We start from the raw sequence: 16,143 nt of genomic DNA, 5'->3' as shown, positions 1-16,143 counted from the left end.
AAGCAAGTGTGTTGAAGGGATGGCTAACTGGCATGTGTGGAAGAACCTGGGGGTTGCTAGGCATACACTTCCGGATTGCGTTGTCACTCTAGAATTACGGAGGGCATTTTTAGGCTCTTCAAATGGGCAAAGTCTTCAGCCAGACTAAACAGGCTGTCTTGTTAAATGCCATCTCTTTATTTAGCTTATATTAGCAGATAATCAAGGGCAAACACAGCCATGCAGAACAAGCTCTCCAAGTACTTACCAAGGGGCGCAAAAGAGCGGACAGGGCTTGTATCCCTGCTACTTTCACGGCTGGCTTCCCGACTGCACCCCTGACTCACACTAGGCCGAGGAATACGACTACCTCGTGCTAGTATGATTCAGGGTACAGACCAACAGCAGCACAGAAAGGGAGAAGACACAGAAAGAGTTGACATTTTAATGCAATCCCACATGTTACCTTTCACAATAAGACCCCACTTTTCTAAGGCATGAATGACATCTAAATATATGCATTTCTCCTTACTTTGACTTACAGAAAACACAGGCACTCCAACAGAAGCGCACGTTTTATCATGTGCCCATTTGGAAAATAGCTAAAAGTGCGAATGGAAGTTAGGCACATCTAACTTCAGGGGAAATAGGGTGGAATTAATATATGCTGCATACTTGTTCATACCTGCAGATAAGGCTGAATGTCAAGGATTTGCATTTTCATCATTTTCTGTATTTCTAAGAGGTGCTTCTAACATGATGCTTTTCATATACTCTTAGAACTGTGAAACATGCATGCAATAAACCTATGCCTGTGAGAATGCTTTCCCACATACATATATTAAGCGACAGGGACTGGACATTGCTGGAAAAACCACCTAGTGTGCGAAATAAGCCTTAACCTGGGAGGTGATGAATGGATATTTAGTGTGCTTGCTTTGTTTACTGAGTATGCTTCCCAGTCTAAAGGAGGAGAACAGTAAGATGCTTACTATTCTTTACCTAATGTGTTACTAATCTCAGGATATGACATGGAAGACCCAATTTACAAGCAGATATTCAGCAAACCTGGACTCAGGTCACCTGAATTCAGTGACTATGTGAGAGATAGGCCAACATATAAAAGAAGGAAGCTATGACTAGCTAGCAAGCCTTACCAACTGACAGTCTTGAAGGACTCGCCTCCCTGCTACATCCTTGACTTCGCGGAATCTTGCTTCGCTTTTGTGCTGTTGCATGACTGACTAGCACTCTCTGAACCCCTGTGTTCATAGTTGAGAGTGTAGTTGTAGTCAAAACTCTTCCAGGGGAACCAGAACGGCTGCCAGCTGAAAGCAAAGCAAAGCAAAGATAAGCTATACATTCCGATGCATAACTGCTTGGGAGTAAAAGAAGAAACTCAAGATAAATGAAACAGCTATGGTAGAATGGAATGGTCTGAGTTGTTTGGAAGAACCTGACGATAATGAACAGCATAGAATCTGGAACATGTGTGCTGTCTTAAAGCAAAGCTTATTAGTTCATGCACAAAATATGCTTTTAATATTTGTACCTCCTTAAGTACTAATTTCCAAATTTTAATAATTAAAACACATACCACTCGCATTAAACTGCCGGGGGCATATTAATGCATCATTACAAGCTAGGAACTGATTACAAGAGTCTTGATGCTCCAGAGACATAGCTGGAAGGAAACTGCTTATTTTGTGTAACATTCCCAACTTTAATTGGACTGGGGTGCCAAGGTCAGTGGGGCTGATACTCCATTTCCAAAAGCAATTATCTGTGCTAACCAATAAGCCATTCTTGAAACTTTGGAAACCAGAGAATAGCCTCTGATGCCTTGCAAAGAGATTCATTTGGCAACTAACTGCATGCCCTGAAGAACTTGTGATCATCTAAAGCAGCTCTTTAAATTACACCTGAAAGTCCAAGTACTAAATTTTCTTTGACATTAGGTTTGCAAGTTAGAACTTTATGTTAATTAAAGAGTTTCACATGCACTGAGTATAAAAACAGAGACATCCTATTTCCAAATGTTTTAGGCTGCAATCCTGGCTGGGAACAGGACTAAACGGAGCTCTGGGGCCACGGCTGCATCTGAAGTAGGCCAGTTGTACTGGCTAGGGAAGGTGGGAGGGCAATAAAACTGCTTTTTTTTTTTTTGCTGCACTAGCTCCAGGCTGGTGTAGCCATGTGTGTGTTTGACTAAGTCTATCCCTGATAGATGGCCCTGCTTAGAATCCCACAGATCCTTGGCTGGTCCAGATTTGTCCTGGGGGGGACAGGGGTTCTGCTGGCTATTGCTGATGTGACAGCTTCTATTTGCACTTTCAGAAGCCACTGTTGAGAGCTCTGCAGTGGCGAAACCCCCTGTAAGCAAAACTAAGTTGAGGGAAACCTCCATTGTATCCTAAGCACAAGTGAGGAAGCTCATGGCAAACTGCCCTGTAAATCATTGTACAAATTGTGTCTTTGAACATCTTTGTCTAACACAAAATAGAACCAAACTCGGCCAGTGAAGATAAAGTGACTTGTTGGTAAATGATGATATCCTAACATTTTTCAATTTCAATGAATTTACAGAGTAACTGTGTAGTGCTGAAGGACAGCAGTCCCACCCATTTTAAAAAGCGCGACAGGCTGGTTTTATTTTAATACGTAGATTTCTTTGAACAGTAATAGTATGATATGGCCTGACATGACCAATCCTTGAAGACAAATCAAAATAACCACATACATTTAAACAATCCATTTCATTATGTACTTCATTATATAAACAGGATCAAGATGGAGGATGGAGGGGCAAGTCAATGCACCATGCAAATGCTATGTGAATCACCGTGTCCATTCAGATGCAATGTGCTAATGGAATAGAACAGCAATTCCCAAACTCCATGCTTTGTAACACTGGTGCGCAGTGAGAAGTAAAGGCTCCTATTAGTCCACAGCAACTATCACTAGGGCAGGAATGGATAACTTGCAGCCCTGCAAATTTTGTTGGGTTCCAATTCCCAACTAGCCAGCACCAGCAGTTAGGAATGAAGGGAGCTTTATTCCAGCAACATCTGAATGAAGTTCCCCAACCCTGCACTAAGGAGACTGTGTTTCTGTATGATGCCCTGTTCTGGCCTTGGCTCCTTCTTATCAGCATTAGCTGGGGGCAGGCAATCTGCTCTCTTAGTGTGTGCTGTAAGATTCACTCACTCTCAACAAAGCAGTTACCTGCTCTCAAGAGATGCTTGCCACTGCTTCTATACATGGGGGTCACCAACCTGAGAGGTTTTCCAGGAGGTACGCTCAGGACAAAGACATACAGAAAGGCAGGAGGCAGGATCCTCCAAGTTCACAGCCCCAGTTTGCCAAATGCAATTCTTACCTTCGCATTCTAAAATAAATCCTTTTTGGATATATGTGTGTCTCCAACTTAAACTCAAAAATTTAAGTGTACGTCAGCTATCAGAGGTTTGGGAAATACCACTGTAGAATGCCTTCTTTCAGACAGGAGTCTATTCAGCAAAAACAGCATGTGTACCCAAACCCAATTGTGTACATTTTTAGCATAAACCTGTTTGGGGTCCCTGCATAGCATTCAGACTTCTTGAAGGCCAAAATGCTATATATACTTGGAAGCAAGTCCAATTAACTCAGTGAGTTTTACTTCAGATTACATAGGCACTGGAGTTCCTCCTTTTAAGAGTTGTTGCTAAATATTCTGAGTAAGTTTTAACCCTGGTAATTTAAGGTTACCAAAAATATTAAATGAAACAAATGGATTTTTAGAAGATTCAATTATATGCTCCATATTAAATTCTGTGGTACAAAGCATGAAATCACAGGTTGTTTCCTGTGTTATGCATACTCACCATGAAAAATACTGAAAACTACATGTAGACTGTCATATCTGATTATCACAGCTTATTTCACTGAACGTGTGAGCAGCACAACATGTATGTGATTGTCACCCATTACTATCTATACATGTTTTTGTCTTTTGCATTTGGGGCATTTGTAGTGTTTGGAGCAATCTTCAGTGTGAAAACCAATGGCCACGGCATGCTTCTCTTTATAAAATGGTTGGAACCATTTCAGCTTAGAGCACCATAAAATTTGTCCCTAAATCCTGGCTCTTGAGGCTGCTCACTTGTTCATCTGAATTCCTAAAACCTTTGTGCCTTTAGATTCTTCAGGGTATTTCTTTTGGCAGAGGTATTTTAACCTACATGCGTAAATATTGAGTGCTTCTGCTGAATAGGATCCTGTTGTGATGGATGGACAAACAATGATGCACACACAAAATCTGAAAAGCCTTACCACCAGACTGTGGATTAGCAGACTGTGATCCTGAACAAGTGTAAAGGCAGGAGTAGGGTAAGGGTATAAAATCCATGAATAGGGAGGGAGCAGAGCAGATTAACAATGGATGGCAAATGGAAATAAAAAGGCTTTAGTCAGTTCACATAAAAGAGGGGGGAATGCAACAAGAGGGTTAGCGCAAAAAGCAGTGCATTTTCATAGCCTCCAACAGGCTCAGGTGCTTATATACGAAGCAGACAAAACAGAAGCTGCACAATTACAGTTCTTCAGCTCTCGAACAAAGAACTGCACCGCATTTATCAATTCATCGGTAAATTTAATTGAAACACTGGATCGAGATCTTTGGATATCTTCACTCCAAGTAAATTTTAAGTGCAAGATTTAATAGCTGAAGAAACAGTAACAAGTTCTTCAATTTGGATAATACAATGAAGGAAAAGCAAAATGGGGTGGGGTAAGAAGAGGGGAAAGATACAAAAAAATTGTATCTGGCATGCATGCAGAAGTTGTAAAGGAACAACCAAAGATGAGTGCCCGACTACAAGAATTTCAAAGCAGTATTTGTAACATCTACATGCCCCTGGACTTTCTTTTATATTTATGTCATTGTGTGTATGGAAATACAGTCAGCACCACACCTTAGTGCTGGCTTTCATGTAATCTTCATGAAATAGTTGAAGAATACCATGAAATAGTTGAAGAATACCATGCAGACTGGGGTCAACATCTTCATTACTGCCCTAGTTCTTTTCAAAGATTCCACAATGGACCCACAGGATTAAATGGTTGCTGGCCACAAATACAAACCCGCCATTATTAAATGGGGGTTCCACCATGCTATTGCAGGCCCAAAAGTTAAAGTATATGAAATGACAGCTAAGGGGATACAAGTGAAGATTTGTTTATGGCAGAGATTTTCAAACTTTGGTTTTCAGGTGGCTGACTTGAGAAATCTCTGGGCTGAGCTCCATTCACAAGGCATAAGAGTGGGCACAAACACATACACCCAACACTCCTCTAACAGCAAGGGTAGGGAACATGTGGAACCACAAATGTTGCTGGACTACAGCTCCCATCATCCCTGACCATGTTTGCTGGGGCTGCTGGGAACTGGAGTCCAACAACATCAGGCAGGCCACCCTGTGATAGGAGAAAGTTGATAGTGGTAGCAAACTGTCTTCGAGAAAGGTTGTCCGCCATTACTGATCTAGTTAATGAGGAATGACAAGCTTTCACGGACTGCCAGAGTTCCCTGATTTTCTACCACCGGATAGGAATATTTAATTATTATCACTGCTGAAGGTTCTCAATTACAGAACTGCATGGTGAAAAGAAATACACTTTCAATACCCTCAAATTTCATTGCCACTGGCTTTCACTTCTTCATTTATAATATTCCAGATAGACAAACATTTAATGGCAAATCTACACAGACCATTTTAGAAACAACCATCTGAAATCCTAAAAGATTTAATTTAGAGTAATTGATGAGTAGCAGATAATAAAGCGTATGCACGTAAATTGTTTCAAGTATTAAAAATAGTGTCTCCTTGCATTTTTAGGCAGCTTCCCAGTTCAAAGCTACTTTTAACAAACTCTTTGCCCGTTTTAGTTATTTGTACAATTAAAATACATATTATAATCACTTAATCCTTAAAGTTTTAAATATGATTTTATATACCAACATGGTTAGATTAAAAGCTTACATGTTTATCTTCTTGGAAGACGCCTGCTTATTTTTATTCAACAAAAATTATATACCACTTGACTGTAGTAAAAACTCTAAGCAGAAATAACAGTTAAACACAGCTAACAATATTTAAAAATTATTAACTGTAATTAACTGTAAAAAGGACTAAAACACATGAACCGCCCTGAGACCCCTGGGTATAGGATGGTTAATTAATTAATTAAAACAACAATAACAACAAACAACAACAACAATAAATAATTATGTGCCTGGGTGGGCTTGCCAAAACCATAATATTTTAATTATGTACCAAAAATAGTATAGTGAACCCTGCCTGATGTCAATAGGCAGAGAGTTCCAAAGTGTAGGTGCTGACACACTCAAAGACCAGCTTCTTTTAACTGTGGAACAGGTATTATGTGCCACGTGTAATGGTGCCAATTCTGCAGATCAAAGTGGTTGAGTGGGCCCATATGGGGCAAGGCGATCCTGCAAGTAAACTGGCCCAAAGCCATTAGGGGCTTTATATAATAATAGCTAAGGGGACGCGGGTGGCGCTGTGGTCTAAACCACAGAGCCTAGGGCTTGCTGATCAGAAGGTCGGCAGTCTGAATCCCTGCGACGGGGTGAGCTACTGTTGCTCAGTCCCTGCTCCTGCCCACCTAGCAGTTTGAAAGCACGTCAAAGTGCAAGTAGATAAATAGGTACCGCTCCGGCGGGAAGGTAAACAGCGTTTCCATGAGCTGCTCTGCACCAGAAGTGGCTTAGTCATGCTGGCCACATGACCCAGAAGCTGTCTGCAGACAAACGCCGGCTCCCTCGGCCTATAGAGCATGATGAGCGTGCAACCCCAGAGTCGTCCACGACTGGACCTAACTGTCAGGGGTACCTTTACCTTTATGATAATAGTTACACCTTGAACTGGGCCCAGTAACAAACTGGAAACCAGTGCAGATATCTGAGCACAGGTGCTATATGCTGACAGTGCCCCACTCCTGTTAGTAATCATGCTGTAGCATCCTGCACTAACTGCAGTTTCCGGATCAAGCATAAGAGAAGCCCCACAAAGAGCGTGTTGTAGCTATCCAATCTTGAGGTCACCAATTCCTCAACTGCTGTGGTCAAGCTCTCCCAGCCCAGGGACGGTAGAAGCTGTTATACAAAGTGCAGCCGGAAAATGTGCTTCTAGATTCTGAGGCTACATGGGTCTCCAAGGACAGAGTGAGATCTGGAAGCACCTTGAGCCTGTGTACCTGCGCATTCAGGGCTGAGTGCCACTGCATTCAGACCAATTTATTTGACAGAGGAACCACTCATCCCTAGTAACTGTCAAGATTCAAGCTCAGCAAAGTGGTTAGATCATTGCCTCTTTCGAGGTAGCAGGGACCATTATCCTAACCATATTGTTTTTATTCTGCAATTAATGAGCAATACTGCCGTTATGTATGCAATCACCAAAATGGGTACATGCACTTAATTTATCAATTGCTGTCTATGTAAGCTCATGCTATAATAAACCAGCTTGTCTCAGAATGAGAATACTGCATAAATAAAATGTGATAGCACTGTCACTTAAAGTACTAGTTCTTCATTAACTACCACACATTGAGATCCCTTTGCATACATGTCTGCAATAGTACTAGGGGCTTATCGCACGTTATGCAGAGGCAATTCCAGGTTTGTCATTGGCCACATCTGGATCATTGAAATTTGCTTAATAAGCAGAGATGTGTGTGAGCTTTAGGCACATCTGCGTGCCTTTGTGCACACAAGCCTGGCTTGTATGGAAGCCACTAACCATAGCTCCCAGTACTAATGTAACAATAAACTATGACTAATTGCAGCTTCCTGCAGGTGCCTGAAGCTCATGCATATCTTGGCTTATTAAGCTGAGACTCAGTTGTCCAAATGTGGGCATTGAATATATAATTAACAAAAAGCTACACTTAATTGAAGCTCTATAATTAGTATAATTCAGCTTGCAAACATGCCTATCATAATCACCAACACTTTGTGCAAACGTAAGACATGGGGTAGCTAGTGAGTGAAGTAGTTCATAAAGTCTCCATAATCTGATGATTTGCTACGTGCTCAGAAGCGGAGCAACTCTTAAAATACATTAGCACTAAAGTGACGAAGATACGCCTTCTAGTACTGAGTGCAAGATTTTGCAAAAACATGGGGCCAATAGCTTCCATTGCAGGACACAGCAAATGAAGCTGTTTTGTCTTGTTGCATTGAGCTTATCTCTATCACAATGATCTCTTGCTTACATTATTGGGTTACAGCTAGTTTTGTCGTGTGCAATTTTTATATCTCGTAGAACACACCATTTGTATGCTATATTAAACTTCTAAAGCAGAGTGTTAACATTGAATTCAGGATTCACAGAACATATTATTTACAATGCCAAAAGAAAGGGCTTCGAATGGAAAGAAAAACAGAGGCACATTCTAAGTCCACATAATTAAAATTAGGGAATTAACCCTTTAAGCAATCTCCTGGAATGAAATAAAGCAATTATTAAAGTACACCAATATGAGTCTTCTTTCATATACATAAAGTCCCAGGCACCTGCAGATGATGGGCAGTTGCAAAAATTTGCATTAAAAATGACAACAATTTAATCATAATACAGTACTCGGCTCTCCGGTATTTTTATCTCACTTTGCCTTCCAAGATATCTCTACTGCAGCTAGGGAGAGTCTGATACAGTTTTCTAATTCCTGTCTCTATGCTAATAAAATTGTCTTTATTGTCTTTAGAGGGGCATTTGCCCACATACTCTAGGGTATTCCTCATTTGTATATTATCTTCTATGGGTATCCAAAAACACTGGCAATATTTCCTCTACATAATTTGTGAAGTGGAGAAAAAACCCTACACCTTTGGAATTTACATCCATCAATATCTACAAGTTACACTTCTCAGGTAGACAGGGAAAATAAATGTGCTGCAGTAGGTGTGCAGTAAACATTCTCTATGGTGTAAGAAATACAGGGATGACAACCGCCTATCTTTCTTCTCTGGTGGTAAAGTGAGAGTATGGGGTGCATCTTGTTATTGAGTTGAGATCAATGTTGTATAGCCTTTTTCCAATACCAGTATTTGAAAATCAAGCTGAAAACAGTCACATTAAACCTAAAGCAACTGAAACTCTATGTTAAAATGACTTTCCAAGTAAAAATGATAGAAAAAATCAAAGCAAATCAAAAATCAAATTAAAAAAAATTAAGTAAATGACTGTTTAATAATGAAACAAAATCTAGTTGTCTCCCTCATCCTATACACACAGCATATATTTTCTACGGCATCATGAACTGCAATTACTACAGTGTTTCACAATGCACCTTCATTTGTAAGGTTTCCATGTAGTCTAATCACAATCCCTAATCACAGGAATAATTTCACAATCCCTAATCACAGGAATAATTTCACAATCCCTAATCACAGGAATAATTTCTTAGTGGGTTTTAAAAAGCAAATTTTCATGTTATGTTTAGAATCTTGTTCAAAATAACACCACACAGACTATAAGAGACTCCAAAAGCATGCAGACTACTGACCCGAAACACTGAAACACTGAAAAAAAAATACCTTCATTTTTGTCTGGCGATGATGAACCTATGGCACAGAACAACAACTCAGTATGTAGTGTTTTTAAATATATATATACTTGACCATATCCTTTGGTCAATGATTGTTCACTATGCATATGGCTTAATGTTATTAACAGAGTAAGAACGACAACATAGAAATACATACGCTGAGACTGAGACACAACTTTTGTTCGACTACGGCCTCTGGAATCCGTCTTTGAGTTTCCCATGCCAATAGAGGGTGTTGAAAGCTTGGTCCGCACACGTCCTATAAAGTGAAACAAGAAGCAACAAGCAACACATAGCACAAGTATTAGAGAAATATTTACATCTCCCGAAGAAAAACATTAAAGCAGTAAAACTGTTGCTCTAAGCAGCTATTTTACAGCTAGACGATGAAATGCTAAAAAACACAGACTAGTGCAGATGTTCCAGTCACAACTTCTCAATACAGCAGAGAATGGCAGAAACACAAACTTCAAAAGGGAATGCAGTGCAAAATTTTGCCAGTGTCTTGCTGTGACTGTGAATATTTAATATAATAAACCATAATGATCGCAGACTTTCCCTTGACCCTGTCTCCTTTTTTCTAAATACTTTTCGTTGTATGCAGTGGTACGGCTAAGCTGACATCAGGAGGAGGAGGGAATCAATTTTGAGTATTTCTCCCTCCCCTCTACCGTCCCCACAATCCCTAAATTTGCTCCAGAGAGTTGGAGAAACACCAAATCCTATTCTCCATACTTAAGCTGGATGTGTATTTCTCTTCTCTCAAAGAGCTAAGATTAAAACAGCTCTGAAACTATCCAGTCAATAGTTCTGCATTGAAGAGTTAGCAGGATGAATTTGAGACGGCACAGGCATGGGGCTCTCCAGGTGGTTTTGGATTCTACCTTCCATCAGCCCCCAGGCAGCATGGCCAATGGTCAGATATGATAAGAGTTGTAGTCCAGCAACATCTGGAGGACAAGGGGTTCTCTATGCCTGAGTTAGCAGGATGCTTAGGGTTAAAGAGGGGGGAAAATACATTTTGGTTACTCTAGCAGAGTGGTTCTTAACCCGGGGTCCATAAAAACAACGGGGTCTGTGAATCAGGCACACACAGAAAACGGATTCTTCCAATGCAAATAAAATAAATAAATAAATTTTTAATTTATGAATTTGTATTTTTCTAGGGAGGAGGTCCACAGCATTTATTAGGTTTTCAGAGGCGTTCATGACCCGAAAAAGGTTAAGAACTGCTGCTCCAGCATTTAAGAATTGCTAATGGTAGATATTGCTGAATATTAAAATAGAACCCAGAAGAAAAGTAGAAAGTTCAGTACAGTTCAGTGTATGATCTCATTCAATATATTTCTCGTACTGTTTTGGCTCCCTAAAGATTTATTCATCAAGTAGAGAAATAAGCTCACAGAAAGTCTAGAAGTGTTATTTCCTCAGCTACCAGAAAACAATGTTATCCATGTTAGTTTATAATGCGCAAACAGGTTTGGCTAAATTCAACACAATAACACCCATGCAGTGACAGTATCTGCCATCCACTGTAATGGTTAGATGGTGCTTAAATGCACAAAGACTTTGACCTGCACAAGGCAGGAATACAGAGTGCCACCATTTTGGTATGATGCAAAAGGACCGGAAAGACATGATCCAGCTTCCACTGCAATAATAATGATGAAAACTCAAAAATCCACATGGCAATCACCCTCATTTTTATCTGAATCTATATATTTGCTTATTGGTGCTAAACTTAGGGTTGGAATACTGGTCAACTGAACAGTTATGTTCACCTACCGGTATTTGAACATTGGTCAAATATTGTCAAATATTTCAAGAATGTCATTGTAGATTAATATTATTATTTCATGAGGGTGTGATTCATTAGCAAGGGCAAGAGTGAGGGCATCTTGACCCCTAGCCTTGCTCCAGTTAAGAGGCAAACAACAAAAAACTTTCCCACTGATTACATACTGTAACTGCAGGTATCTTCAAGCAGGAGCACAAGCAGTTATCAGTGGCAAAGGCCATTGCTTAATGGATATACTGTTCAGCTAGGATCAAGGAGACCCAGATTCCCTCAGTCATGAAGCTCATTAGGTGATGTTAGGTCAGTTGCACAACTCCGTCTAAACTACCTAACGGGGTATTGTGTGGATACAGTTAATATACAGTCTTGAGCTCCTTGCAGGAAAGGACAGAGTAAAATGTAGCAAAATTAATAATTTCCCATCTTTAAAAAGTCAGTGTCATTGCTTAGTGTTGGGACATACTGCAATTACAAAACAAAGGTAAGCACAGTATTAAACTTTTTGATGAACATCATTTTTGCATTCTCGTAAAATTGATGTTTTAAAGACCATTTGACAATACTTGACCACAGCTTGAAGGACCAACCTGAGCTATGTATCTACTTGATTTCCAAGAGATATTTCAAGTCCAAATAAATGGTAGCACCTGCTTCCCCAAAGCATGAGAATTTCTGTCTAGCATGTTGAAATATCCACCAAAAAACTTTGCACATCTAAAATAAAACAGGTATCAATACATTTTTATTGTGAATGGTTACTTGGAAAAAATATAAACACAATATTTTGCAAATAAATATTGCAGCAACAAAACATTATTAGGCAAGCAAACTAATGAATTAACCCTGAATTAACCCATATGAGGGACTATATACTTTGTACAATGCTGTTGCTTGTGATAATGAAAATATAAGATGAAAGCATTTGATTTTTTAGCAGAAGCTTCATTATCTTACCATCCTCAGAAGCTGTTCCTAAATGGGAAAAATATTAAACAATGATATTCCAAGTAGATTTTTGTATTTGGTAAGCAATCACTCTTTGGCTTCCTAAATGTGTATATATTTAAAAGCGTATTATGTGAGATTAAATTCTAGTCCATTAAATATTTTTGATGCAGTTACCCTGCATTAGAAGCTACATTCTTTGTCTGATGAAAAGTTCTGTATTGCACCTATCCACCACCAGTAATAACTGCTAAAATTAGTTTTTGACATAGCTGTACAACAGCTCTGGCACAATGTGCAGAAACAGGTAAACTTTCAGAAACATTCACACAACTAAATCCAAAACAAGATTCAAAACTAACTTTCCTTTAGTAGACAGCCTTGAAAGCCATGAACATCAAATCAGAGCAATATTTTCAAACTAAGTGCATTCTGAACAGACTAATCTTATGAAATCCAGCATAGGGAGTGATAGCCAACTTAAGTCATGCTTAGAACAGTACTTAAGTCCATTGATTTCAGTGATTCTTTTCCATGATTTGGCTGAATCACACCCAAATAAATCAATTGTGGCTGAGTCAGAAAGGGGTAGTTGCAAAGGGGTATGATGCAAACATAATTGAATTAAGCTGCAAAGTACTCTCTTTCTAGAACCACTGTTCAACAAGAGGATACAGAGGCATTAAGAATGACAAATGTGGGAAACGTTATACAGTCCTACCTTGGAAGTCGAACAGCTTAGTTCCCGAACATTTTGGATCCTGAACGTCGCAAACCCGGAAGTGACCGCTCCAGTTTGCAAACTATTTTTGGAAGCTGAATGTCCGACGGGGCTTCCAATTGGTTGCAGGAACTTCCTGCAGCCAACTGGAAGCCGCACTTTGGTTTTCGAACGTTTTGGAAGTCGAACGGACTTCCGGAACAAATTCCGTTTTACTTCCAAGGTACAACTGTATAATGAATTGAAAAAGATGTTCAAGATAATACTTGTAAAAAAAACACCCAGAAGTTTTCCTTTTGGGAATTATAGGGAGAGAACTACGTAAACTGTGTAGAATTTTTTTTCATGTGAGTCTACAGTGGCAAGAATGTTATTTGCCCAAAAATGGAAAGAAGAAAAAGTCCTGATGAAACAAGAATGGATACAAAAACTTATGGAATATGCAGAAATGGCGAAACTTACCAGAAAAACAAGAAATCAAGATAACAAACTCTTTATAAAAGAATGGAAATGGTTTATTGAATATTTACAAACAAACTGTAAACGGATAAGAACACTGGCAGGATTATTGCAATAACCTGCAGTTTTATAAGAGTATATATTTAAAATAGATGAATAAATGAATATGTTAATATGGAATATGCAGGAAATATAAAAAAAAAATTAAGGAACCGCAGAAAGAGGGGGAAGAAAGTATGTGCCAGCGCTGTGTGTGCCACTGAGACTGAGATACTACTGGCTTGGCTCCAGTTACATTACTGCTACTCTAAGGCCATTTCCAGAACATATGAAAGCTTCAGAAGTGGTTTCTAATGCAGCCCAACAAGCTACTGAAATGGAACACACAATTCTAGTGAGCCTAATCAAACTACTGCGCTCCCAAATTTGCAACCCAGAAATGCAAAATAATCAAGACTGTCTGTTACAGGAAGCAAAAAATTAACACGACAAAAATTTAACTGTACTGCTCCCACTGATGAGTTTCTAGAAAATGAAGATTCATTGTTAATTTGAATGTCAGTAGCTAAAGTATTCAGAGAAGGTAGTTCAAAAACTGATCAGGCATATAGATACATATAAAAGCAATGTTGCATTAGAAGCTGACAGGCATAATTCAGACCTTGAGATTAATGTGCAATACGTTAGTGAACAAATTAGTCACCAATGAAATTAGTGTACAAACATCTATTTTATGAACAGATTTCACAAGATTAATAGTTTAGAAATCAGACAAAACAGGGTCTTACCATCCATCTTGTCAGAAGTATCCTCTTTGTTGGAAGAGCAGGCAAAGAAACAGGGAAAACTTAGTGTGTTAGATAAACCGTGTTGACAAGAGAGCCAAAGAACATTCAGTAAGGAAACTAGAAAGTTTACAGACACTTGCATCTTTGTTAAACCTGAGAGCTATTATTGAGGGCTTGAGGATGTGGCTGAGTGCTCTTAAACAGGGGCGTCTGCGAGGGCATTTAGTGGGGGAATTTGAGGGGGAAGCCCAGAGTACTGTCTCAAGAGACATGGCGGGTGAGGGAGCTGCTGCAGTGACATGCAACACCTGTACCATGCAAAAGTACACTTGTAGCAAGTGCTAATTGGTTGCCTTTCTGGAAGAGAAGGTACAGCAACTCAAGGCCCGTCGAGCCATACTTTGAGTTACAGGGTGAGATACAGAGTTTCTTGATAGAGCTGAGTGGGCTTTGCTAGAACAGCAACACAGGAGGGGTGCCCTGGGAAGAAAAGTCCTTGCAGGTGACAAACCCCTGGAGGAACGTGACACACAGAAGTAGGACTGCCGGGATCCATGCTGTGTCATTCAAGATGCAAAATCCATTCCATGCTATCACCTCGGACCCAGATTCTGGACCAGAGGAGCTAGGACAGCAGTTGCCAACCTCAGAATATACCAAGGTGGCTGTGAAAAGTACAGTGCCCAGAATGATTCCTGACACCCTCACCCCCCAGAGGAGGAAGAGACAGGAGCAGATGAACTTGGAGGTGTCGTTTTCCATTCTTGACCTAACCTCTTCATATCCCAGGATTACTAATCATGGATTAGTATGCTGATAACCCACTTGCTACCTTCCAATGAAACGATCTCAGAGAAAGGAAATTGCAGTCTGGAGAAGGCAAGTTTGAGAGGAAGGAGTAGGAAGTACTTGAGCCACACGATTCTCGCCTTTGTAACCTATCACAATAATATCAAGATCTGGTTGAATCGATCGACATCTTATGCCCTTTTAAAATGTGGTTCTTTTTGGGGGTGTGTGTGTTATTGGGTTGTTGCTTTTATTTTGATTATATATATTATTGTTTTATAAATTGATTTTGTTCTGTGAACTGCCCTGAGACCTCCTGGTACAGGGCGGTATATAAATTCAATAAATAATAAATAAAAATAAATAATAAGATAAGCTCTGATAAACGAGAAGGGAAGACTCAAAAACAGCAGTTGTAGACCGTAGAACATTCTGAGGTTGCTTTGAAAAGCGCAGTGTATAGAATGATTCCTGCCACTCCACAGAGGAAAAAGAGATACATGGTAGTGACTCCCTGGATAGCCATCTGTCATGTATGATCTACCGGTAGTTGGGATTTCTGCATTGCAGGCGACTGGGTTTAGATGAACCTTGGAGTCCCTTCCAACTCTACAATTCTATGATTCTATTAGCGTTTTCACAAACATGGGAGTGAATTGTTTGAACTATAATGCACAAAGCAGGTTGCCTATTTGTGCTTCAACAAAGCATGGTTGACGGACTGAACCATCAGGTCAGTTAACCCAGCTTCTCATTGGCCTCAGTCCTCTCAAATAAATCAGTTATTCAATGTTCCATTTGGTCCCTTTCCTCCAACAAGGACTAGGTAAGATGTTATGTTTTTGCAGCAGACTGCATCATCGATACTGACTTTCCCCTTTCACTTGCATAAAATTGGGAATATTTAAACTTAAGTGTACACGATGCCACAGCTTTGCCAATGCAATACAAAAAAATGTATAGTCCTCCAACTAAATATTTTCAACACAAAGCTGCTACTGGAGTGCACTTCCTCTACTTGGTAAAGCAAGAGGACCTTCCTTGTTAAA

The 16,143-nt window shown here is 39.7% G+C and overlaps 1 protein-coding gene across 11 annotated transcripts in view; it reads right to left on the bottom strand.

Moving 5' to 3' along the window:
* The window catches only part of CLASP2 (cytoplasmic linker associated protein 2), a 132,534-nt gene that overhangs the window by 35,959 nt on the left and 80,432 nt on the right, over positions 1–16,143 (bottom strand). For 5 of the 11 annotated variants that reach the window (XM_035129742.2, XM_060280609.1, XM_060280612.1 and 2 more), the window contains 5 exons: positions 14,306–14,329; positions 9,752–9,853; positions 9,584–9,610; positions 1,137–1,307; positions 248–355 (listed from right to left, as the gene is read on the bottom strand). In XM_035129742.2, coding sequence (XP_034985633.1) covers positions 248–355; positions 1,137–1,307; positions 9,584–9,610; positions 9,752–9,853; positions 14,306–14,329 — 432 coding nt within the window. The remainder of the gene's footprint in view (positions 1–247; positions 356–1,136; positions 1,308–9,583; positions 9,611–9,751; positions 9,854–14,305; positions 14,330–16,143) is intronic. The other 6 variants (XM_035129749.2, XM_035129755.2, XM_035129752.2 and 3 more) reach the window with 4 other exon arrangements.

Source organism: Zootoca vivipara, chromosome 12 (assembly GCF_963506605.1).
Source record: "Zootoca vivipara chromosome 12, rZooViv1.1, whole genome shotgun sequence".
NCBI lineage: Eukaryota > Metazoa > Chordata > Lepidosauria > Squamata > Lacertidae > Zootoca > Zootoca vivipara.
This window is presented reverse-complemented; position numbering and strand designations above follow the sequence as displayed.